The 27,279-nt window shown below is 43.4% G+C and overlaps 1 protein-coding gene across 1 annotated transcript in view; it reads right to left on the reverse strand.

Annotated features, from left to right (window-relative positions):
* Positions 1–27,279, reverse strand: part of LOC137306139 (nectin-2-like) — a 51,632-nt gene that overhangs the window by 6,082 nt on the left and 18,271 nt on the right. Inside the window, exons 6-10 of the mRNA XM_067975197.1 lie at positions 16,220–16,409; positions 4,582–4,920; positions 2,949–3,242; positions 1,457–1,568; positions 54–211 (exon numbers count right to left, since the gene is read on the reverse strand). Of these exons, the coding sequence (XP_067831298.1) occupies positions 54–211; positions 1,457–1,568; positions 2,949–3,242; positions 4,582–4,920; positions 16,220–16,409 (1,093 nt within the window). The remainder of the gene's footprint in view (positions 1–53; positions 212–1,456; positions 1,569–2,948; positions 3,243–4,581; positions 4,921–16,219; positions 16,410–27,279) is intronic.

The raw sequence follows: 27,279 nt of genomic DNA on the forward strand, positions 1-27,279 counted from the left end.
TTAACAAAATGAAATCAATCTGGTGCTTTTCATTCCTGCTCACTAATACGTACCTGCACTGTTGGCTCCCTTCTCCTGTAATCTTATTACCACTTCAGCCCTTCCTGTCCCGATTATGTTGGTCGCTTCACAGGCCCAGGTGCCGTTCATTAAACTGTTCACTTTCTCGATGAGCAAGTCAGCGTGTTCAGACTGCAGGCCTTCAGGCAACCTTTGAAGCAAGAAATCGCAACGGAAGATAATGTCAATAAGTGAACGTTTAATAATTCCCTGGTGACTAAATCAAGGGGAATAATTTTAACCATGTGAAACGGGCAAGATAGAATACAACACCCATTCTACGCCATGCCTGATTTTTCCTTCCACTGGCTTCAATGAAAAGGAAAATCAGGCATGGTGGATAATGGGCGGTCTATTCTATGCACATTTTACACCATTGCCCAAAGCCAAAATTATCCCCAAGAATTTTTCCACCGTAAGTTGTCTGAATTGCTGATTTATGGAGATTGTCCTGCACTTGGGATTCTTTTACAAGACTTTCACTTATATCGGTCCTCGGCTGTTTGGTACTCTATATTCCATAATGTGGACAATATTTACTCTGCACGCTATTTGTAAGGAAATGGAGCGATTTTAACCTGACCCACTGGGCGAGAATCTGGCGAGATCTCACGTCAATGGAGAGCAAAATCGGGCAAGGATGTAAAACCCGCCCTAGACCCAATCTCGTGAGTTTCCTGCCGGGCCAGTTAGATTCAAATTACCCCCTAATCTCATTCATAAAAAGTAGTTTTATGATTACCTTTCACACCGCGAAATCTCCCCCTTTCTACATTCGTGACACCTTGATCATTCATTCATTCATTCTTACTCTTATTTCTAGCTCTGCTTCCAATTTTGCTAATTGATAACGGCCAAGGAAGTTTTACACCCAAGATGCCACCTGTTATTTAGGTTTAGTGACAGTTAGATCACACATTTTGCGGGGGATTAAATATCTGTACAAATTTATTGTCGATTTTTTTTCACAAATAGTGGGGTATAAAATTGTAACTGTGTTTGTTTTATTTTCTGATTCAATCAGCGTTGATATATATTAATAAGCAAATAGATTATAATTTTAGTTTAACAAATGACCTCCCTGTGGTTTGTCAGTCTGCCTATCCACCAGTCTGTTCACATGTCACAGTTTCTCAATTGGTAAAGATCATTGAAATATACACTCAGACTCAGGCAGTGAAGACTCGTCTTATCTCCCATGTGTTTCGAACACATTTTTGCAAGCGCTGCCGTTAAAAATAGCGACACATAAACAGCAGCAGTTTTGATCCTTCTTTCACAGTATAACAATGATATCGCACATTGACGATAACCTACATCCCTTAGCCACCCATTAGCTGAAACGTTTTGGAAAGTTACACAATGCAATCCGTCACGAATTTTTAAAATGATTTACCCTTGCCAAGAGTAATTTGTTGCTGGAGGGTTGGCTTTGGCCACGCAGTTGAGAGTGATGTCCCTTTCACTCCATTTCCCATCATAACCTGTTATGGTCACTTCCGGTCGATCTATGGAGATAGTTGTTATTCTCATGTGGTCAGTGCATCCAATGTATGGACTAATCAGTTTTAAATCGACAGTGTGCTTTTGTGCAAGGACAACAACGGTTATCAGCTATGGGCGATCCAAATGCTAGATAACATTGTTTGTCTTTAATGTTGCATGCAATATCGCAAAGACAGATATTGCAGTTCTAGAATGAATTGGATACACCGATAACTCAACAATTGGGTTTACCTGCGTGTAATTACATAGCTCCTAAGAGGATAATTAACCAAAACGACATGAATGAAAGAAAATTGTTTCCTTCGACATTTTACAACTGTGTTTATGCTTGAAACGTTGATATCTTCATATCAGCGCTCCACACCCCCAAATGGATTGGTAGACCAAATCTTAATTACTCCCAGTGAGTAATTAAGCCATACAGACTCGGAAGATTCCAGTTCGACCCTGGTCTGTGCTACGTTTGCCAATCTCAGCACTATTGGAATGTTACAATCGGCTACAACTCTCCTAAGCAATGGAGGGTCAAATCTATCATGAGATTGCTGCTCCCATTCATTATCCAGTCACTGCACATGTGGAATGAGAACAGGGTCCTGTTTGCCTATTATACTGCCCCTTTCTTGCTAACACTCAGTGCACGAAGCATTAATGCATTGCTTGAAATAAATGAACGCCTCTCTTTGACTAGCAGGAAAAGATAATTCCTATAATAAGTGTCCCTAGGCTAAAATTGTGCAGATATCACACTATCACTGTCGAGGTTCAAACATGACTAATGATTACTTGGGCAATGCCCCGACAATGATGCAATGGGGATGAAGTTCATATTTGGTAGTAGTCCAAACTTGGCGATAGCCAATCGGCAGCTCATTATAAGCTCAGCCCGATTTCCCTCTCCATTGACTTAAATGGGCGGCAAATTGGATAGAGCCCATTTTACAGTGCAACAACAACTTGGATTTATATGGCGCCTTTCATGTGGAAAAACTTCCCAAGGAGCATTACAGTCCAAAGTTAAAATTACCCCCAATGATTGTAGACAAATCATTTAATCTACAAGTTATTAGAACAACACCAATTTCCTTAAATCCAAATCGACAAGAATATGTTGGCTTATGAATTATTAAAAGCGTTCAGTTTGAATAAAAAAGATTGCAGCGAGGGGTATTGTTTCAACAAAAACTAATTACATTGACCTGTCCAGAAATCATGTAACCGCAGATATCTAAGGGAAAGTGAATTCTCACAATGAGTGAGCTCTGTGCTTCTCCGCCTTTGGGGGAGTTCGTTGAGTTTTTTTGCCTCAACTATGCTAGAACTGTATCACACTATTCGCTTTAGTATTCTTAAAACGATATATATATACACACTGCACTTACACAGGATTGATAATTCTACCGTGAAAGTATCAGTGCTGTTTGTTGCCAAGTGGGAGATAACACACATCACAGTTTGACCATTGTTGGAACTATTTGGTGCTATTTTGTACTGGCTGGTCACAGTTAATGTTCCATCTTCGTTTTTAGTCTGGTTTGATGTTTGGTTTCCAGGGAGGTTAGAAATCCACATGATGCTGGCTGCTGGTTTCCCATTGGCTGAAGTACAAGTTGCCACTGGCACCTCTGAAACGCCAGCTTCTGTGGGAATTGGCGTCGCGTTGTTAGAGGGAATAGCTTGGGAAGATAAAACAAGAGAAGAAGATAAAACAAGTAGTCGATACTTAAAGATCTATCCGAAACAAAAGTGGGCACTGTATCGTGTGAATATTTGCGACAATATTCCATCTATTGGTCCATCCACATAATCTTGACAAAAGAGAGAGGATGGAAGGAAGGAAGAAGCAGGAATATTAAAAGTAGAGGGATTTATTACAATTCAGGAACGTTTTTGCTATCAGTAAGATACAACTGACTGCTAATGTACTGCCTTTCATGTGGTGACAAGTCCCTTCACAGGGGCGATGGGGCGATGGGTGTTACGGGAGATGACCAAAAGGGAAAAGTTGAAGAACGAGGTTCTGAAAAGGCTGTAAATGCGCATAGAAATATAGCAAGGCGTAGAAAGCTGAGTTGGCTGAAGACTCTACCACCGATGATGAACTTTGGGGAAATGCGAAGTGATGATAAGCAGCGATATTTCAGAGGTGGGACTGACCAATTCTGCTAATTGATCGAATGCGGGGTCTGAACCTCAGATCAACAAGAAAGGTGAGGATCTGCACCGTCAGCTTTGGCAGGAGCAAACCGGTGAGGAGGTAGAACCTGGGGCACGCGTATGGCTGAAGAGGGAGCTTTGGGGAATGCCGGAGTTGGGAGGTGACACTGCAGGCATGAAAGGAGAAGCCAACGTATGTGATGTGCAGGCTACATTTGGACATAGTGGAGTGGAACTATGACAAGGTGAGTGACTGAGGACAGATAGTGGATTGGGATATAATGGCAGACCATATCGAAGAGTTATAATCAGTCGAAGAAAACAGGGAGGAATACCATACAGTGTATGAGTAATTTGAGACATGGCATATGGTAAGTGTAACAGGCTTGGGAGGAACAGATGACTTTGGACCAATGGTTCCCAAACTTCTCCACCACTGGGGGTTTGCCTCACCTCATGTCCGGGTCGGTCGTAGACTCATTGATAGAGATTGATAGCTATGATTAGTCAACAAATCCATTATTGTTGTATCAGGTGACTACCGGGATGGTAGAAGGCGAACTGGATGATCCCTGGTCTTTCATCGTCTAGCAATTCCTATGAATAAACCTTTCCGTCGTAGACAGCAAACAGTAACTAATTATCTGATTACCAACTGTGTAACATTTGCCAAAACAATAAGTAGGAGCCAGAATGTGACGAGAATGAATCATTGAAAGATATAAGGGATTTATTCTTGATGAAAATTGCAGGGGATACAAATCCACATTTGGGACCACATCACCCCCCCAACAAAATTTATTAAATTTTTACACAGTTAAATCTTCACATGAACAAGACACCATGAATAATACATACCTAGAATCGTTAAACTTATTGCTTTAGATTGTATTCCCACTGGGAATAATGTGAGTTGGCATGAGTAATTCCCCTCATCTTGTAGTTCCGAAGCATTTATTAGGATTGAACCATCCTTCCTAGAATGATTTCTGAAAGCGATCCTTCCGGAGTACAATTTATTTGAGTAACTGATTCCGTACTGAGGGCTATATACCGCCAAGGACTTATTCTGATTAGCCTTTGTCCAGGAAATCTGCACGATCGTGCTGTTGTTTACCACTTGACATGGAAGAAGTACTTCAGTCCCAACAAGAGCAGAAAGGGATTCATCAACGGTGACGTTTTTACCGCACGTAACTGCAAGAACGATAGTTGGAAACGATTAAGAAACATAAAGGGACGGGAAATATTCTCAATCCGAATCAAAGGAACACATCGTTAAGAAAACATAAAAAAACCCAAACAGATGTATTTAAGCAGTGCACCTGCCATTTTCTGATAAGCCGCCCACTGTGTACTTGGCCCTACCTGGGTCAAAGTTTGTCGCCCGCGGTAACGCAAAACTAATGGTATGGTATGGGTCGCCCATTATACTTTTCGCCAGATATTCAGTTTCATTTACTTTAATAGAACGGTTTATAAAGGGGGGAGGAATATCGCTCAGAAACTTAGAAAATAGGAACAGGGGTAGGCCATTCGGCCCTTCGAGCCCGCTCCGCCATTCAATATGATCATGGCTGATCCTCTATCTCAATACCATACTCCCGCTCTCTCCCCTTGATGCCTTTTGCGTCTAGAAATCTATCCAGCTCCTTCTTAAATGTATTCAGTGACTTGGCCTCCACAGTGGTAGAGAATTCCACAGGTTCACCACCCTCTGAGTGAAGAAATTTCTCCTCATCTCAGTCCTAAATGTCCTACCCCGTATCCTGAGACTGTGACCCCTCGTTCTGGACCCCACCAGCCAGGGGAAACATCCTCCCTGCATCCAGTCTGTCCAGCCCTGTCAGAATTTTATATGTTTCAATGAGATCCCCTCTCATTCTTCTAAACTCGAGTGAATACGGGCCGAGTCGACCCAATCTCTCCTCACATGACAGCCCTGCCATCCCAGGGATCAGTCTGGTGAACCTTCACTGCACTCCCTCTATGGCAAGTATATCCTTTCTTAGGTAAGGAGACCAAAACTGCACACAATATTCCAGGTGTGGTCTCACCAAGGCCCTGTATAACTTATGCGATATGCGATACGATATATGATACAGGCGGCCGATGTCAGACGAATTTCTGCCAACATGTCCCAAAACCGATGAAAATTCGCCAAGAGTTTTAACCAACGGAGACTGATAGATTTTTGTTGGATAAGGGTATTAAGGGTTACGGAACCAAGGCGGGTAGATGGAATTAAGATGGAATTAAGCAGCCATAATCTAATTGAATGGCAGAACAAGGGTTAAGTTACGACGAGAGACTACACAAATTGGGTTTGTATTCTCCAGAGTTTCGAAGGTTAAGGGGTGATCTGATGGAAGTTTATAAGATATTAAGGGGAACGGATAGGGTGGATAGAGAGAAACTATTTCCGCTGGTTGGGGATTCTAGGAGTAGGGGGCACAGTCTAAAAATTAGAGCCAGACCTTTCAGGAGGGAGATTAGAAAACATTTCTACACACAAAGGGTGGTAGAAGTTTGGAACTCTCTTCCGCAAACGGCAATTGATACTAGCTCAATTGCTAAATTTAAATCTGAGATAGATAGCTTTTTGGCAACCAAAGGTATTAAGGGATATGGGCCAAAGGCAGGTATATGGAGTTAGATCACAGGTCAGCCATGATCTTATCAAATGGCAGAGCAGGCACGAGGGGCTGAATGGCCTATTCCTGTTCCTATATTCCTATGTTCCTAACAGGCTCGAGGGGCTGAATGGCCTCCTCCTGTTCCTACGTTCCTTCCTGTGTCAAAGGAAGAACTGATTTTTCATTTGGTGATTTCGTTTCTCATTGGTATTTTTTAAGTGTGTGCTATAGAATTGAAATATTGATCTCTCATTGTTATAATAAACATTAACGTTTTTCCTAAGTCAGGAGTTTCGCTAAACTTACTCAGATTGCTTCATGGAGCAGCTTTTTAGTATTTGTATTGTGTTACCTTACATTTTATTTCTATTAAGTCGTAATTATAGTAACATTCTATTTCTCCTGATCTTCGGTCTGTGTCAATGAACAGACCAAAGTAAAAGGGCTTACACAAATGCAAAAAAGTACAAATCTAGCAGACTGGGATAAGAATTTTAAAAAAACAAAGAGGATACAAGAGGTGCAAAAAGGGAGTTTGAACAAAGGCGATCTTATTGAAACATATAAGATTGTGAAGGGGCTTGATCGGGTGGATGCGGTAAGGATGTTCCCAAGGATGGGTGAAACTAGAACGAGGGGGCATAATCTTAGAATAAGGGGCTGCTCTTTCAAAACTGAGATGAGGAGAAACTTCTTCACTCAGAGGGTAGTAGGTCTGTGGAATTTGCTGCCCCAGGAAGCTGTAGAAGCTACATCATTAAATAAATTTAAAACAGAAATAGACAGTTTCCTAGAAGTAAAGGGAATTAGGGGTTACGGGGAGCGGGCAGGAAATTGGACATGAATTTAGATTTGAGGTTAGGATCAGATCAGCCATGATCTTATTGAATGGCGGAGCAGGCTCGAGGGGCCGATTGGCCTACTCCTGCTCCTATTTCTTATGTTCTTATGTTCTCAAACACCTGTAAGAGATATCAAAACTAACAGTAAACGTTTTAATGAATGGATTAAGAGAAACACTGTGGTAGGGAGAATGGTGTATGCAGGGGAGACGACAATGGACAATAAGGAAATGGCAGGCTTGTTAAGTGAGTACTTTGCATCCATTTTCACAGTAGAGGAAGAGGACACAATACCAGCGATACATGGGAACCTAATAATAAGTGAAGGCGACCAACTTAGTGGATTTAATAGAAGTTTTAAAACATGGTGCTAGAGAAAATAATGGCCCTTAAGGTAAACAAATGCCCAGAAGCTGATGGGTTCCACCCGAGGATATTGAAAGAAGCTGATGCGGAAATTGCAGTTGACTTTATCAAACCTCTCCCGATTCAGGAATTGTACTTCGATTGGATAATTGCAAACGTAGCTCCATTTTTCAGACAGCGGGAGGGAGAAACCAGGAAACGACAGACCTGTCAGCGTAACATCAGTTGCAGGGAAGCTACTGGAATTGAAGGGTGGGTCATGTCTGAGTAATCCAGCTCAATCTTCTGAGGAGGTCGTTAACTAGATGGAGGGGGGAGTGTCGATGAATGTTATGTGTATGTACTTCCAAAAGGCGTTTAATAAGATTCCGCACAAGAGATTATTAGAAAAATTGAGAGCGCATGGAATTGGCGGTAACCTTATGAAATGGGTCCATAATTGTTTGGGAAGTAGGAGACAGACAGTAAGAATAAAGGGAGTGGACTCTGAATGGCGGAATGTGACAAGGGATGTTCTCAGGGATCTGCACTCGGGCCTCGGCTTTCCATCATATGTATCAGTGGCTTGGATGAAGGGACAGAAAGTTGTATATCCAAGTTTGCAGATACAGTTAAGTTAGGAGAAACAGTGAGTCGTGTAGATTGAAGCAGGAAGTTACAAAGGGACATAGCCAGATTAAACGAGCGGGCAAAAATGTGACAGGTGGAGTTCGATGCGGGGAAGCGTGAGGTCATCCACTTTGGATCCAAGAAAGATAAATCAGAGTATTTCCTAAATGGCGAGAGACTAGAAACTGTGGACGAGCAGAGGAATTTGGGTGTCCAGCAACACCAGTCACTAAAATCTAACGCACAGGTACAAAAGGTAATCAAGCAGGATAATGGATGGCCTGTATGTCAAGAGGGTTGGTATACCGTGGGGAGAAAGTTATGCTTTCGTTGTACAGAGCATTGGTTACACCTCATCTTGAGTAATGCGTTCAGTTCTGAACGCCACACCTCAGGAAGGATATATTGGCCTTAGCGGGAGTGCAGCGCAGATTTACCAAAATGGCACCAGTGTTTCAAGGATTAAATTATGAGGACACGTTGTGTAGACTTGCCTTGTAGTCCCTTGAATTTAGAATGTTGAGGGGCACTCTATTGAGCTGTTTGAAATGATAAAGGGCTATGACAGGGCAGATACAGAGAAGCTATTTCCTCTGCTGGGGTATCCAGAACAATGGGCAAAATCTTAAAATTAGGGTAAATGGAGTTCAATGTGTATACCTATCTATCTAGCTGCATGTATATATATATATGTATACATACATATATTTAAGGTATATATATATATATATATATATCTTAGGAACATAGGAAGATAGGAACAGGAGTAGACCATTTAGCCCCTTGAGACTGCTCTACCATTCATTGAGATCATGGTTGATCTATGTCCTAACTCCATATACCTGCCTTAGCCCCATATCCCTTAATACCTTTGGTTAACAAAAATCTATCAATCTCAGATTTAAAATTAACAATTGAGCTAGCATCACCTGCCATTTGTGGAAGAGAGTTCCAAACTTCTACCTCCATTTGCGTGAAGAAATGTTTCCTGACTTCACTCCTGAAAGTCCTGGCTCTAAATTTGGGCTGTGTCCCCTAGTCCTGGAGTCCCCAACCAGCGGAAATAGTTTCTCTCTATCTCACCTATCACTTCCCCTTAATATCTTGAAAACTTCGATCAAATCACCCCTTAATCTTCTAAATTCCAAGGAATACAGCCCTAGTTTGTGTGATCTCTCCTCGTAATTTAACCCTTGCAGTCCAGGTATCATTCTAGTAAATCTACGCTGCACTCCCTCCAAGGCCAATATATCCTTCCTAAGGTGCGGTGCCCAGAACTGTACACAGTACTCCAGATGTGGTCTAACCAGGGCTTTGTATAGCTGTAGCATAACTTCTACCCCCTTGTATTCTAGTCCTCTAGGTATAAAGGCCAGCCTTCCATTAGCCATTCTGATTATTTTCAGTACCTGTCCATGACATTTTAATGATCGATGTACATGGACCCCATGGTCTCTTTGGACCTCCACTGTTTCGAGCTTTTCTCCATTTAGATTATCCTTTGTAGATCCAAAGTGGATGTCCTCACAGTTGCCTGGATTGAAATCCATTTGCCACTGTTTTATATGTGTGTGTGTGAGTGGATAGATCGATAGATAGACAGACAGACAGAAAGCAGCGGTATAAAATGAGACGCTTTAAGCAAAGAAGATTAATTTGTGCTGTAAACATTCCCATTTCTTTTAAATGGTTAAATGCCTTTCAATCATTCTTTTCTATTTGGTGATTGGACACTTTAGCTGTCAGTCAACAATGCTGCCTCATCGTTGATGACATCTATAAGTCACAAATAAGCCTTGACAGTACAGAATGATGTTGGAAACCGCCACCTCTTTAAAATATGCATTTTCGTAACGCTTTGTGCGGGAACCGATTCTGTATTGCTCAATTTGGGAAATTCCCCTTACATTTTCAAACAGGAAGTGAGAAGGGAGGATTTCTTTTTAAAGCACCGAAATGCAAAGGGACAGTGGTGGCGTCTTCACGAAAATGGCTAAGCAGCTGAAAGCCAAGAGCAGTGGTGAACTTTTTCAGACTGGAGGGAAGTGAACAGGAGTGTCCCCAAGGAGTCGGCATTAAGACCACTGCTCTTTTTGATACTTATTAATGACCTAGACTTGGTTATAAGGGCATAAATTCAAAGTTTGCAGCTGCCGCCAAACACGGATATGTAGTAAACAGCGAGGAGATTAGTAACAGACTTAAGAATGACATAGACAGACTGGTGAAATGGACAAGCACATGGCAGATTAAATTTAATGCAGAGAAGTGTGAGGTTTTGAGATTTGGAAGGGAGAATGAAGAGAGGCAATATAAATTATGTAGGACCCTGGTGAGACCACATCTGGAGTACTGTGCACAGTTTTGGTCTCCTTACTTAAGGAAGGATATACTTGCCTTAGAGGCGGTGCAACGAAGGTTCACTAGATTGATTCCTGGGATGAGAGGGTTTTCCTATGAGGAGAGATTAAGTAGAGTGGGTCTATGTTCTTTGGAGTTCAGAAGGATGAGCGTTGATCTCATTGAAATGTATAAAATTCTTAGAGGGCTTGGCAGGTTAGATGTTGGCTGGAGAGTCTAGAGCTAGTGGGTCATAGTCTCAGGATAATGGGTCAGCCATTTAGAACCGAGATGAGGAAAAATTTCTACACTCAGAGTGTTGAGAATCTTTGGAATTCTCCACCCCAGAGGGCTGCAGATGCTCAGTCGTTGAGTATATTCAAGACTGAGATTGATAGATTTTCGGACACTAAGGGAATCAAGGGATATGGGGATCGGGCGGGAAAGTGGAGTTGAGGTAGAAGATCAGCCATGATCTTATTGAATGGCAGAGCAGGCTCGAGGGGCCGAATGGCCTACCCCTGCTCCTATTTCTTATGTTCTTATGTCCTCTATCTCCTTCTCATAATTTGGGGATTTAGAGTGAACACCCAACAATGTAACAGCTCCTCTTCTGTTCCTTAACTCTAACCAAATAGATTCAGTCCTTGAACCCTCTAATATATCATCCCTCTGTAGAACTGTAATATTATCCTTGATCAATACTGCCACTTGCACCCCCCAGTCCCCGCCTCCCCTCCTGTCTTTTTCCTTCTCTACCCTTCCTGAATACATTGGAGCCATGTAAGGAATCTTACAACACCAGGTTATAGTCCAACAATTTTATTTTAAAATCACAAGCTTTCGGAGATTATCCCCTTCGTCAGGTGAGTGAGTGAATAAGAGGTTCTCAAATCGCATATCTTATATTAGGCTGGGACACCATCACACCAATCAAAAGGTGTCGTTGGTGTTCAGACAGGTTAGCCACGGAAAACAGTAGGTCCCAGTATGCTGAATACACATTGTGTCAAATTACACAGACAGAGAGAAAGAGACCCAAAAGGCAGAGAGAGAGAGAGAGAGAATATTAAAAACAGATAACTTTTTTTTCCCCTTGCTGGTGGGGTTACGTGTAGCGTGACATGAACGATTGTTGCGTGGTGTCCGTTCATCCGTTGTCGCAGTGTCTGCATGGTCTCGCCAACATTGCAGGAAAGGATGCCCTGGAGCATGGTACATTGGCGAGACCATGCAGACACTGCGACAACAGATGAACGGACACCGCGCAACAATCGCCAGACAGGAGGGTTCCCTCCCAGTCGGGGAACACTTTAGCAGTCAAGGACATTCAGCCACCGATCTTCGGGTAAGCGTTCTCCAAGGCGGCCTTCGAGACACACGACAACGCAAAATCGTCGAGCAGAAATTGATAGCCAAGTTCCGCACCCATGAGGACGGCCTCAACCGGGATCTTGGGTTCATGTCACGCTACACGTAACCCCACCAGCAAGGGGGAAAAAAAGTTATCTGTTTTTAATATTCTCTCTCTCTCTCTCTCTGCCTTTCGGGTCTCTTTCTCTCTGTCTGTGTAATTTGACCCATTGTGTATTCAGTATACTGGGACCTACTGTTTTCCGTGGCTAACCTGTCTGAACACCAACAACACCTTTTGATTGGTGTGATGGTGTCCCAGCCTAATATAAGATATGCGATTTGAGAACCTCTTATTCACTCACTCACCTGACGAAGGGGATAATCTCCGAAAGCTTGTGATTTTAAAATAAAATTGTTGGACTATAACCTGGTGTTGTAAGATTCCTTACATTTGTCCACCCCAGTCCATCACCGGCATTTCCACACACATTGGAGCCAGGAATGTTTAGTTCCCAGTCCTACCCATGTTTAAGCCAGGTCTCCGTTATAGTCGCCATATCATAACCCCATGTGGAAATTTGCGTCTGTAGCTCGTCAACCCTTATTTGTAACACTCTTCGCATTAACACACGTGCATTCCAACACCACGCTAACTGGCTTTGCTTTTTTCCTCCATCTAATTCCTGCTCTTCACTATTCTTTGTTCTGTTGCTGATTCTCCCTCCTAGTTTTCTCTGCACTGTGTCTCTCCTTCCTGCTGATGCGTTCTGTTGCCCCATCCCCCTGTCAAATTAGTTTAAACCCTCCCGCACAGCACTAGTTAAACTCCCCGTGCTCCCAACACTGTTGAGGTGCAACCCGTCCAGTGCAGATCCCTCCTGCCCCAGAACTGGTCCCAGTGCCCCAGGAATCTGAACCTCCTTCCCTCATGCACCACTTCTCCAGTCACCCCATTCACCTGCACTGTCTTCCTGTTTCTGTGCTCGCTGGCACGTGGCCCTGGGAGTAATCCAGAGATTACCACCTTTGAGGTCCTGTTCTTTACTCTTTTTTCTAGCTCCTGTAGGACCTCAATCCTTTTCCTCCTTGTGTCATCGGTTCCAAAGTGGACCACGGCTTCTGGCTGTTCCCCTTCCCCTCGCAGAATGTCCTGTACCCGTTCAGTGATGTCCTTTACCCTGGCACCAGGGAGGCAACACAAAATTCGGGTCGCAGGTCTGCGATGCAGAAACGCCTGTCTATCCTGCTGACTATCGAATCCCTTATAGTCGGTACAGGCGCAATGGGCCAAATGACCTCTTCTGTGCTGTATGATTCTATGATTCTTGAATTCTATGATTCTATGATAGAGAGAGAGAGATAGATAGATAGATAGATAGATAGATAGATAGATAGATAGATAGATAGATAGGAGATAGATAGATAGAGGGAGAGAGAGAGATAGATAGATAGAGAGATAGATAGATAGATAGATAGATAGATAGATAGATAGATAGATAGATAGATAGATAGATAGATAGATAGATAGATAGATAGATAGGAGATAGATAGATAGAGGGAGAGAGAGAGATAGATAGGGAGATAGATAGATAGATAGAGAGATAAGAGATAGATAGAGAGAGATAGATAGGGAGATAGATAGTTGGAGAGAGAGATAGATAGATAGAGAGATAGATAGATAGATAGATAGGGAGATAGATAGAGAGATAGAGAGATAAGAGATAGATAGAGGGAGAGTGAGAGATAGATAGGGAGATAGATAGATAGAGGGAGAGAGAGAGAGATAGATAGATAGAGAGATAGATAGAGTGAGAGAAAAATATAGATAGGGAGATAGATAGAGATAGATAGATAGATAGATCGATAGAGAGATAAGAGATAGATTGATAGAGGGAGAGTGGGAGATAGATAGATAGAGGGAGAGAGAGAGATCAATAGGGAGATAGATAAATAGAGAAAGAGGTAGATAGATAGAGAGAGAGATAGATACATAGATAGATAGATAGATAGATAGATAGATAGAGTGAGAGAAAAAGATAGATAGGGAGATCGATAGAGATAGATAGATGGATAGATAGATAGAGAGATAGAGAGATAAGAGATAGATAGATAGATAGAGGGAGAGTGAGAGATAGATAGGGAGATAGATAGATAGATAGAGGGAGAGAGAGAGATAGATAGATAGATAGATCGAGAGAGAGAGATAGGGAGATGGATAGATAGAGAAAGAGAGAGAGCTAGATAGGGAGATAGATAGATAGATAGATAGATAGATAGATAGACAAACACACAGACAGACAAACGGCGGTATTAAGTGAGATGCCTTCAGCAAACGATTAATTCGTGCTAAAAACTTTTTTAGCTGTTTTAAGTGGTTTAAATGCCTGTCAGTCACACTTTCCTATTTCGCAATTGGACACTTTAGCTGTCAGTCATTGGTGACATCTTTCAGTCACAAATAAGCCCTGACAGTGCAGAATGATGTTGGAAACAGCAATCTATTGAAAATATGCATTTTCCTGCTGTATATTCGTTAGGGTTTGTAAGGGGCCCGACTCAGGATTGTTTAATATAGGAGGTGCCTCTTAGATTTTCGAACAGGAAGTAAGGCAGTAGAAGAATTTTTAAAAAGCACCTCATGTACAAAGGAGCAATGGCGGCGTGGATATTAAAATGACCACGAAGAAGGAAGCAGAGAGCAGTAGTGAACGGTTATTTTTCAAAGTGGAGGGAAGTATACAGTGGAGCCCCCCCAGGAGTCGGTATTAGGACCACTGCTTTTTTGGGTACATATTAATGACCTGGACTTGGGTATAAGGTCATAATTTCAAAAGTTGCAGATGAGACAAAACTCGGATATGTAGTAAACAGTGAGGAGGATGGTAGCGGACTTCAGGAGGACATAATGGGCAGATTAAATTTAATACAGAGAAGTGTGAGGTTTTGAATTTTGGAAAGGAGAATGAGGAGAGGCGAGATAAACTGAATGGTACAATTTTAAAGGGGGTGCAAGTACAGAGAGACGGGGTGTGGGTGTACATGCACAAAGCTTCAAAGATGGAAGGGCAGGTGGATAAGGCTGTTAAAAAAGCATACGGGATCCTGGGCTTTATAAATAGAGAGAAAAGAGTACAAAGACAAACAAGTTATGCTAAACCTTTATAAATCACTAGTTGGGCCTCAGCTGCAGCATTGTGTCCAATTCTGGGCACAGCATTTTAGGAAGGATGTCAAGGCCTTGGAGAGGGTGCAGAGGAGATTTACCAGAATGTTACCAGGGATGAGGGACATCGGTTTTGTGGAGAGACTGGAGAAGCTGGGATTGTTCTCCTTAGAGCAGAGGAGTTTACGGGTACATTTAATAGAGGTGTTCAAAATTAAGAAGGCTGTTGATTGAGTAAATAAATAGAAATTGTTTCCATTGGCAGAAGGGTCGGTAACCAGAGGACACAGATTTAAGATAATTGGCAAAAGAACCAGAGGGGGAGATGAGGAGAATGTTTTTTTACGCAGCGAGATGTGATGATCTGGAATGCGCTGCCTGAAAGGGCGGTGGAAGCAGATTCAATAATAACTTTCCAAAGGGAATTGGGTAAATACTTGAAAAGGGAACATTTGCAGGGCTACGGGGGAAAGGGCAGGGGAGGGGGACTAATTGGATAGCTCTTTCGAAGAGCAGGTACAAACACGATGGGCCGAATGGCCTCCTTCTGTGCTGTATCATTGGATGATTCGAAGATTCTATCATTCTATAATTCTATCTCGCTGTGATTCTATGATAGATAGATAGATAGATGGATAGATAAATAGATAGATAAATAGATACATCGATAGATAGATAGATAGATAGATGGATAGATAGATAGATAGATAAATAGATACATCGATAGATAGATAGATAGATAGATGGATAGATAGATAGATAGATAGATAGATAGATAGATAGATAAATAGATACATCGATAGATAGATAGATAGATAGATAGATAACGCCGTAAACAAAGAATATTAATTCCTGCTGAAAACATTTCTAGTTGTTTTAAAAGTTTAAATGCCTGTCAGTCACATTTCTCGATTTGGCGATCGACACTTTAGCTGCCAGCGAACACTTCTGCCTCATATTGGTGACATCCATCAGTCACAAATAAGCCTTGACAGTGCAGAATGATGGTGGAAACAGCCATGTGTTTAAATTCTGCATTTTCCTACTGTATATTTGTGAGGGACCCGATTCCCTGTTGCTCAACATAGGAGATCTTACATTTTCAAACAGGAGGTAAGAAAGTAGAAGCATTTTTAAAAAGCGCCTAAGATACAAAATCATGTGACAAGCTTGAAAAAACTTACCCGAGAGAAGAGCAATGCATGCAGATGAAATCCATATCACTAAAGTCATCTTAAAGTGAAAAAAACAATCTTTGTTGTCCATTGAAACAGGAACAATTGAGGCTTCAGACGCTGCTGAAATTCCGCTCGCTCTGACAAATGCTTCCACCCCCCGTTGCAATTTGCAGACAAAGAAAAAAAAACTTCTAAGCTGTGCTCATACCACGTGGGGGTGATGTTTCCTTTTTAAGCCCTGTGGCTTTATTTTCACTCAGAGTGCGGTTTCACAAGTGGGCAGGACTGGGACCACTGTCCTAGGGGGAGTGTTTGCGAGTGCTGTTGGGGAGGGTTTAAACTAAAGTGGCAGGGGGTTGGGAACCTGAGCAGGGAGACAGAGGAAAGCGTGTCAGGAAGGGACAGAAGGTATGGAGTAAAAGGTAAAGTGTTAAAAAAGGAAAAAGCAGGAACTAAGTGTCACAAAACATATTTGAAAGTTCTTTATCTGAATGCACGTAGCATTTGTAACAAAATGGATGAGTTAATGGCACAAATAACTACGTATGGGTATGATCTTGTGGCCATTACAGAAACATGGCTGCAGGGTGACAACGACTGGGAATTAAATATGCCAGGGTATTTAACAATCAGGAAGGACAGGCAGGAAGGAAGGGGAGGTGGGGTGGCTATGTTAATAAAGGAAGGAATCACTGTAATACAGAGAAATTATATCGGGACAAAGGATTAGGATAATGAAACAGTTTGGGTAGAGATAAGGAATAATAAGGGGAAAAAAACATTAGTGGGCGTAGTATGTAGGCCTCCTAATAGTTGCAACTCTGCTGGAAGAAGTATTAATCAGGAAATAGTCGGGACATGTAATAAGGGAACAGCTATAATTATGGGGGATTTTAACTATCATATTAACTGGACAAATCAAATTGGGCAGGGTAGCCTTGAGGAAGAGTTTATTGAGTGTATTAGGGATGGATTTCTTGAGCAGTATGTAACTGAACCAACAAGGGGGCAAGCAACCTTGGACCTGGTCCTGTGTAATGAGCCAGGATTAATTAATAATGTCCTAGTTAAGGATCCCCTTGGAATGAGTGACCATAACATGGTTACATCCCATATCCAATTAGAGGGTGAGAAGGTTGGTTCCCAAACCAGCGTACTGAGCTTGAATAAAGGAGACTATGATGGTATGAGAGCGGAATTGATTAAAGTGGACTGGGAAAATAGCTTAAAGGGTAAGACGGTACATGAGCAGTGGTGTTCATTTAAGGAGTTATTTTACAACTTTCAAAAAAAAAATTCCACTGAGGAAGAAAGGGTGTAAAAGAAATGACAGCCATCCATGGCTAAGTAAAGAAATTAAGGATAGTATCCGACTAAAAACAAGGACATATAAGGTAGCCAAACTTAGTGGGTGGATAGAAGATTGGGAAGTCTTCAAAAGACAGCAAAAAGTAACGAAAGGATTGATTAAGAAAGGGAAGATACATTATGAAAATAAATTAGCAAAAAATATAAAAACAGATAGCAAGAGTTTCTACAGTTATATAAAAAGAAAAAGGGTGGCTAAGGCAAACGTAGGTCCTTTAGAGGATGAGACCGGGAAATTAATGGTGGGAAACATGGAGATGGCAAAAATGCTGAACAAATATTTTATTTCAGTCTTTACGGTAGAGGACACTAAGAATATCCCAACACTGGACAAACAGGGGGCTCCAGGGGGGGAGGAGCTAAATACGATTAAAATCACTAAGGAATTGGTACTCAGTAAATTAATGGGACTCAAGGCGGATAAATCCCCTGGACCTGATGGCTTACATCCTAGGGTCTTGAGGGAAGTGGCAGTGGGGATTGTGGATGCTTTGGTAATAATTTTCCAAAATTCTCTGGACTCGGCAAAGGTCCCGGCAGATTGGAAAACTGCTAATGTAACACCCATATTTAAAAAGGGTAGTAGCCAGAAGGCTGGAAATTATAGACCAGTTAGCCTAACATCTGTGGTGGGTAAAATTTTGGAGTCTATTATTAAGGAGACAGTAACGGAACATTTGGATAAACATAATTTAATAGGACAAAGTCAGCATGGCTTTATGAAGTGGAAGTCATGTCTGACAAATTTGCTTGAGTTCTTTGAGGACATAACGTACAGGGTGGATAAAGGGGAACCAGTGGACGTAGTGTATTTAGACTTCCAGAAGGCATTCGACAAGGTGCCACATAAAAGATTATTGCTCAAGATAAAGAATCACTGGATTGGGGGTAATATTCTGGCATGGGTGGAGGATTGGTTATCTAACAGGAAGCAGAGAGTTGGGATAAATGGTTCATTCTCGGACTGGCAACCAGCAGCCAGTGGTGTTCCGCAGGGGTCGGTGCTGGGTCCCCAACTCTTTACAATCTATATTAACGATTTGGAGGAGGGGACCGAGTGTAACATATCAAAGTTTGCAGATGATACAAAGATGGGAGGGAAAGTAGAGAGTGAGGAGGACATAAAAAACCTACAAGCGGATACAGACAGGCTGGGTGAGTGGGCGGAGATTTGGCAGATGCAATACAATATTGGAAAATGTGAGGTTATGCACTTTGGCAGGAAAAATCAGAGAGCAAGTTATTATCTTAATGGCGAGAAACTGGAAAGTACTGCAATACAAAGGGATGTGGGGGTCCTGGTGCAAGAAAATCAAAAAGTTAGTATGCAGGTGCAGCAGGTGATCAAGAAGGCCAATGGAATGTTGGCTTTTATTGCTAGGGGGATAGAATATAAAAACAGGGAGGTATTGCTGCAGTTATATAAGGTATTGGTGAGACCGCACCTGGAATACTGCATACAGTTTTGGTGTCCATACTTAAGAAAAGACATACTTGCTCTCGAGGCAGTACAAAGAAGGTTCACTCGGCTAATCCCGGGGATGAGGGGGTGGACATATGAGGAGAGGTTGAGTAGATTGGGACTCTACTCATTGGAGTTCAGAAGAATGAGAGGCGATCTTATTGAAACATATAAGATTGTGAAGGGGCTTGATCGGGTGGATGCGGTAAGGATGTTCCCAAGGATGGGTGAAACTAGAACTAGGGGGCATAAACTTAGAATAAGGGGCTGCTCTTTCAAAACTGAGATGAGGAGAAACTTCTTCACTCAGAGGGTGGTCGGTCTGTGGAATTTGCTGCCCCAGGAAGCTGTGGAAGCTACATCATTAAATAAATTTAAAACAGAAATAGACAGTTTCCTCGAAGTAATGGGAATTAGGGGTTATGGGGAGCGGGCAGGAAATTGGACATGAAGCTGAGTTCGGATCGGTCAAGGCCCTGTGGGTGGCGGAGCGGGCCCAGGGGCTGAGTGGCCGGGTCCTGCTCCTACTTCTTGTGTTCTTTAGATTTGAGGTTAGGATCAGATCAACCATGATCTTATTGAATGGCGGACCAGGCTCGAGGGGCCGATTGGCCTACTCCTGCTCCTAGTTCTTATGTTCTTATGACTGATGCAGTGACATTTACAGCAAGACTTTAACACTCATATCTGGTTTTCGATGCACATCAAAGTGAGGGTAGCAGGAAGGTGTCGAGCACTGCCCAAGACATTAAGAACTGCAAGGATGCAAGTGGTGTCCATAAAGGAGAACACACCACATGGCTGCAGGTCACAATGGCGAGCCTTTAACACGTCAAGTTATTCGCTGTCAATGAGTTGCATTTTCCAGCACAGTTGACGTTTGCGCCAACCTGGTTTGTGCGAACATCTTCCCATCCGTTGGAAATCAATCGACTGTTTCTGGAGCCGTGCAACCTTTATTCCAATAAGAAGAGCAGAATTCTTTACTTCAGAGGTCACGGGTTTGGGAGGTGCTGTCGAAGAAGCCTTGGCGAGTTGCTGCAGTGCATCCTGTGGATGGTACACACTGCAGCCACAGTGCGCCGGTGGTGAAGGGAGTGAATGTTTAGGGTGGTGGACGGGGTGCCAATCAAGCGGGCTGCTTTGTCCTGGATGGTGTCGAGCTTCTCGAGTGTTGTTGGAGCTGCACTCATCCAGGCAAGTGGAGAGTATTCCATCACACTCCTGACTTGTGCCTTGTAGATGGTGGAAAGGCTTTGGGGAGTCAGGAGGTGAGTCACTCGCCGCAGAATACCCAGCCTCTGACCTGCTCTTGTCGCCATAGTATTTATATGGTTGGTCCAGTTAAGTTTCTGGTCAATGGTGACCCCCAGGATGTTGATGGTGGGGGAATTCGGCGATGGTAATGCCGTTGAATGTCAAGGGGAGGTGGTTAGACTCTCTCTTGTTGGAGATGGCACTTATCTGGCGCGAATGTTACTTGCCACTTATGAGCCCAAGCCTGGACGTTGTCCAGGTCTTGCTGCATGCGGGCACGGACTGCTCGGATTGTATTAACATTTTCTTTCTGATTCTTTTATCTCTGTCTCTTAATTCAATATTTGGCTCTCTTTATTTTGCTCGCTTTGTCCGATTCTGACATTGAATCCACTTTTCTAACTTACACTTAAACTAACTTGCACTTCCTCCTTCTGACTCTTATCCTTCAATTTGGTTTCGTTGAGGGGATATCCAGCTGCTTGCCCCCGTTCGCACAGGTCCCAGACGCCGGGAGAAGGCGCAGCGTTGGATTGAGCACCCCATGAGACAAACTTGTGCAAAAGCAATGAAAAGCATATGGGCAACTTCAAGTCTAACGAATGGCAGGGGGCGTTCGTAGGAAAATCGGGCCCATTGCCTATTTACTTAGCAAAGAGCAAACACTTCTCCCAATTAAAGCAGAGCGATTTCTCCAGCAAAATACAGTGAGTTTAAGATAGTTACATAATACCAAATATGCGTGTAAAATCTATCCCTGTCACTTACAGCAGTGCGGTCTCCAGGCTTGAGGGATAGATGGTGAGAATTTCAATTCCAGCTGGGAATAGTGGTCTCATTATATGCAGTCTATATTTTGTTCTTTTTATTTTCAGGCTGGCTCATCTCCATTGGCTGGCTTCCAGTGAGTCATTTCAAGAGTCTAGCCCATAACCGTGAGAAAATTCTTAAACAAACAGATATATTTCATCTCATACAGATAGAAACTCACTTTTTTTTAATTTAGGAGCAATAATTTAGGAGGAATTGTGGATTTACTTTTTTTCTTTTGTTCGATGATTTGAAGTTTCGAGGCCAGCAAATTACGAAATCTTCACGTTTCCTGGCTGTGCCTGACTATTCTGTGGGATACGTGGAATATTCCTTGTTCCAGTCCTACTCAGGTCCCCTCCCTCACCTCTATTTCTGTCTGTATCGGTGCCGTTCCCTGCTCTCGCTCCGAACTGGAAAATTTCATCAACTTTGCTTCCAATTTCCACCCTTCCCTCGCCTTCACGTGGTCCATCTCTGGCTCTTCCCGTCCCTTCCTCGATTTCAATTTCGGGGGATAGGTTGTCGTCAATATCCATTACAAGCCCACCGACTCCCACAGCAACCTCAATTACACTTCCTCCCATCCCACCTCCTGTAAGGACAAAATTCAGTTCTCCCAGTTTCTCCACTTCCATCACATCTGTTCCGATGAGGTGACCTTCCACACCGGTGTTTCCGAAATGTCATCCTTTTTCCTCAGCCGAGGAGTCTCCTCCACCATGGTTTACAGGGCCCTCACCCCTCGCCCTCCCTCCCAGATTGATCATGTGTTCCCCCTTGTCCTCGCCTTCCATCCCACCAGCCTCCACATTCAAAGTATCATCCTCCGCCATTTCTGCCACCTCCAGTGTAATACCACCACCAAACACATCTTCCCCTCCCCTCCCATTTCAGCATTCCGAAGGGACCGTTCCTTCTGTGACACCCTGGTCCACTCTTCCACCATCGTCAACATCTGCTCCCCTTCGCCCAGGCCCTTCCCGTGCAAGTGCAGGGAGCCAGAGCCCCATACATTTTTTCTGAGTGAAACATCCATTTACCTGTACTTGTTCCAATTTAGTAAACTGTATTCGCTGCTCAGGATGTGCTCTCCTCTACAATGGGGAGACCAAACGCAGATTGGTTGATCGGTTTGCTGAACACCTCCGTTCAGTCCGCAAGCGTGACCCTGAGCTTCCGGTCATTCACCACTTTAACTCTTCGTCTCACTCCCATTCTGACCTCTCTGACCTTGCCTTGCAACACTGTTCCAATAAGGCTCGATGCAAGCTCAAGAAACATATAAGATTATGAGGGGGCTTGACAGGGTACATGCTGAGAGGCTGTTTCCCCTGGCTGGAGAGTCTAGAACCAGGGGGCGTAGTCTCAGGATAAGGGGTCGGCCATCCTAGACTGAGAGGAGGAGGAATTTCTTCACTCAGAGGGTTGTGAATCTTTGGAATTCTCTACCCCAGAGGGCTGTGGATGCTCAGTCGTTGAGTATATTCAAGGCTGAGATCGATAGATTTTTGGACTCTAGGTGAATCAAGAGATATGGGGATTGGGCGGGAAAGTGGAGTTGAGGTCGAAGATCAGCCATGGTCTGATTGAATGGCGGAGCAGGCTCGAGGGGCCGAATGGCCTACTCCTGCTCCTATTTCTTACGTTCTAATGTTCTTATCACCTCATCTTTCTACTGAACATTTTACAGCCTTCCAGCCTTAACATTGAGTTTAATTTTGTCTGATAACACACCTGTGAATTACCTTGGGACGTTTTACTACGTTAAAGGCGCTATATAAATGCAAGTTGTTGTTGTTAACAACGTTAGATCTTAACCACTACTCCCACTCTCTCTCTCTCGGACAACAGGTCCTTGTAATGGAGGACGGGCTGCACCAGAGCCACTGGGACTGGAGGAGGTTGTGGGATGGTGATTGGGATGGGGATCCCCTATTGGTACATGGCTGGTGGGATGGTTCTCAACCTTGGGGTCAACCTGCCTTTCTCCACCACATTCTGGGCCATGACACCCCATTTGCTTTCCCAAATTTTGCAGGCTTCCCTCCCCCTCTGCTGTAACCATTTACACCTCCTCTGGATCCATCCCTTATTTCCATACTTGTCCCATTATCACCCCTGTTGTCTTGCAACGTCGTTCCTTTTGTCATTTAATCACTCCTGCACTTCCTCCTTTTGTTCTTACCCCTCCCACCCCCCAGTTTCCCTGGCTCTGTACATGCTTGAACGCTGTTAAATTTCCAACACCTTCCAGTTCTGATGAAAGGTCATCGACCTGAAACGTCAACTTGGTTTCTCTCTCTCTCTAACGACCTGCTGAGAGTTTCCAGCGTTTTCTGTTTTTACTACAAGGATTACAGGACTCTTTACCCATTTCGGAAATCAACAGTAAACGATATATTGCAGACAGTTCTAGCTTGGGTTTGGCAAACCTCCAAATGTCAACTGCGTTGGTTATTTTGCAGTTATTGAGTTGACAAATCGTCCTTTTGTATGGCATTCCACTGACAGTTTGAAACAAATTAATAGGCCCCATGAATTTCTTCTTTGTCCTCAAACTCTGACAAAGAGCTTCCTCATTTCTCTCCACACAAGAAGTCGTGCAATTTCCTTTTACGGGGGGTTATTGCAGTCTGACATCTGTTGCCTGCTTCTAGCTAGTCTGCAAACCGCAATTGAATATCGCAATCAGCTTCCTGTAACTTCCTTCGAATGACGCCTCCGAATAAATCGATGGGAGGTATTGGTAATAAAGAAATCCAACGTGATACGATTGTTTTTTCACCGGGTTAGATGCCTTTTGGTGGGCAACCAAATGACGCACGAACAGGGCTTCCCGGTTAACCAAAAAATCCAGCAATTTATGGCGTGGAAGAGGTATGCCATTTTTCACAAAAATGCTGGCGATAAAAACCTTTCTCGTGGCCATTGAACTTCATGGCGTTCACGAAATTGCTGGATTTTACGACCTTAATGTGAATTATTCCCGCTTCAGCCAGTCAGGGCTGATAATTAATGTCGTAGACTACCCTGTTGACGACAGCTGAACAAAGAGAAAGAACCAAAATTTCGATTTTCGTTGGGAAATATATGTCCTTCATATCCAAAGCGTGTTACAATGTAGAAGACTAACCTAAGGATGAATAGGTCACTTTGTAAGTGTGGCATAATTTGTTGGTGGAAAGGCAGGTAACAGAAGCGTACGGGAATATGGAGTTAGGTCACAGATCAGCCATTGGATGGCGGAACAGGCTGGAGGGGCTGAATGGCCTACACTTGTTCCTATGTTACCTTGTACTTGGGCAAACATGGAAAGAAGAATTATCATCCTTCCCTCTGCCTCTGAATCTTATGCACGGATCAGCCAATGTGAGATTTCTTGGTGACGTTCCCCTGCTGCCACCAAAAAAAATAAGTAATCACACTTCTGAGAAGAGACAGAACTGTGAACCTTTTCAGGTCACCACATCAGCTGTAAAGTCACTCTGGGAAATTGCGGGGCAGCTCCAGTGCTCAGTTACAAAGGGGACTCCCATCACGCAGAGGATCTACGTAGAATTAAATCGAATTTATAGCTAACAAAAAGGCCAGTTGGCCCAACAGTTCTATGCCGGTGTTTATGCTCCACACAAGCCTCCTCCCTCTCTGTTTACTTCATCTCACCTTCTATTCCTTTCTCCCTCATGTACTTACCTACAGCATCTATGCTATTCCCCTCAACTAGTCTAACCACCTCCCCTTGACATTCAACGGCATTACCATCGCCGAATCCCCCACCATCGACATCCTGGGGGTCACCATTGACCAGAAACTTAACTGGACCAGCCATATAAATACTGTGGCTACAAGAGCAGGTCAGAGGCTGGGTATTCTGTGGCGAGTGACTCACCTCCTGACTCCCCAAAGCCTTTCCACCATCTACAAGGCACAAGTCAGGAGTGTGATGGAATACTCTCCACTTGCCTGGATGAGTGCAGCTCCAACAACACTCAAGAAGCTCGACACCATCCAGGACAAAGCAGCCCGCTTGATTGGCACCCCATCCACCACCCTAAACATTCACTCCCTTCACCACCGGTGCACCGTGGCTGCAGTGTGTACCATCCACAGGATGCACTGCAGCAACTCGCCAAGGCTTCTTCGACAGCACCTCACAAACCCGCGACCTCTACCACCTAGAAGGACAAGAGCAGCAGGCACATGGGAACAACACCACCTGCACGTTCCCCTCCAAGTCACACACCATCCCGACTTGGAAATATATCGGCCGTTCCTTCATCGTCGCTGGGTCAAAATCCTGGAACTCCCTTCCTAACAGCACTGTGGGAGAACCTTCACCACACGGATTGCAGCGGTTCAAGAAGGCGGCTCACCACCACCTTCTCAAGGGGCAATTAGGGATGGGCAATAAATGCCGGCCTCGCCAGCGACGCCCACGTCCCATGAACGAATAAAAAAAAAATGTGGTAGCGAGTTGCACATTCTTAACACACTCTGGGGAATGAAGTTTCTCCTGAATTCTTTACTGGATTGCTTAGTGGCTATCCTCGATTTATAACATCTCGTTTTGGACTCCCCCATAAGTGGAAACATCTTTTCCAAGTCTACCCTATAGAACCCCTCCATAATTTTACAGAGCAGCTTTGGGTCATCTCAGTCTTCTCATCTAAAGAAAAGAGCCCCAGCCTGTTCAGTATTCCCCGATAGTTATACAGTCTCAGTTCTGGTCTCATCCTTATAAACCTTGTTGCACTTTCTCCAGTGCTTCTGTAGCATTTTTGCAATAAGGAGACCAGAACTGTGCACAGTACTCTAAGTGTGGTCTAACCAACGTTCTTTATAAGTTTAACATAACTTCTCTGCTTTTGAATCCTATTCCACAAGAAATGAACCGCAGAATCTGTTTGTTCGGAAAAACTGGCAACCAAATTGCAGCTACAAGGAAAGATTGGATAGGCTGGGGTTGTTTTCCTTGGAGCAGAGGAGGCTGAGGGGAGACTTGATTGAGGTGTGCAAAATTATGAGGGGCCCAGATAGGAGTAGACAGGAAGTACCTGTTTCCCCTAGCGGAGAGTTCAAGAACTAGAGGACATAGATTTAAGCTGATTGGCGGAAGGATTAGAGGGGACACGAGGAAAAACTTTTTTACCCAGAGGGCGGTGGGTGTATGGAATTCGCTGCCCGAATTGATGGTAGAGGCAGGGACCCTCAACTCTTTCAAAAAGTACCTGGACCTGCAGCTAAAGTGCCGTAAGCTGCAGGGCTACGGACCGGGTGCTGGAAGGTGGGATTAGAATGGGCACCTGGTTGTTCTTTGAGCTGGCGCGGACTCGATGGGCCGAATGGCCCCCTTCTGTGCTGTATCTTTTCTATGGTTCTGTGGTTCTAAATATCTGCTGGAAATCATTGCTAATTCGTCCTTACAACCCAGCCTTATTTAGGAGAATGCCAATTCGGATAATCATTTGGAATTGGGACAATACGTCCACTAATGTGTTATAAATAATGAGACATAAGATTCTTTGATAATCACAGATTTCACCATTGTCGGTGTTGGTAAATTGACAAAAGGACTTTTAATTTCCTTTAAAGAGACCACTGCGAATCACATTACTTTAATTGCAAAGACATTTATATAAAGTGACACTGCAAATAATTGATGGAAATAACTTTAGTTTCACATCTGGAATACTTGTTCCCGAATTTAATTTCTAACGCGGTGTAACAGATAAATGCTTAAAGGGCATGTGACCACACTTCAAAAGTACTTTGTTGGCTGTAAAGCATTTTGGGACTTCCTGAGGTCGTGAAAGGTGCTATATAAATGCAAGTCTTTCTTTTTTTATACATGTTAAAACGGCAAACAATATTGCAAAGGGACTAAGTGGCTAGCCCCTTCAAAGCACTTTTTCCACACAAAGGGGCAGTGAAAATCTGGGATTCTCTCCCCCCGAAAGGCTGTGGAGGAGACGGGGAATTGCATAGCACGTTGCCAGCCTACTGGCATTTATTAAACACCCCGAAATTGCTTACTTTAATCTGCGGAAATTCGGAATATTGGGGCAATACACACCACGGCCACTGGAGACAGTGTTGCAAATAAGGGATATCTTTCACTCCCCTCAGTGTTGCCAATGGTCTAATTATCATGGCCCATGATAATTAC

The sequence above is a fragment of the Heptranchias perlo genome, chromosome 42, assembly GCF_035084215.1.
Source record: "Heptranchias perlo isolate sHepPer1 chromosome 42, sHepPer1.hap1, whole genome shotgun sequence".
NCBI classification, from domain to species: Eukaryota; Metazoa; Chordata; class Chondrichthyes; order Hexanchiformes; family Hexanchidae; genus Heptranchias; species Heptranchias perlo.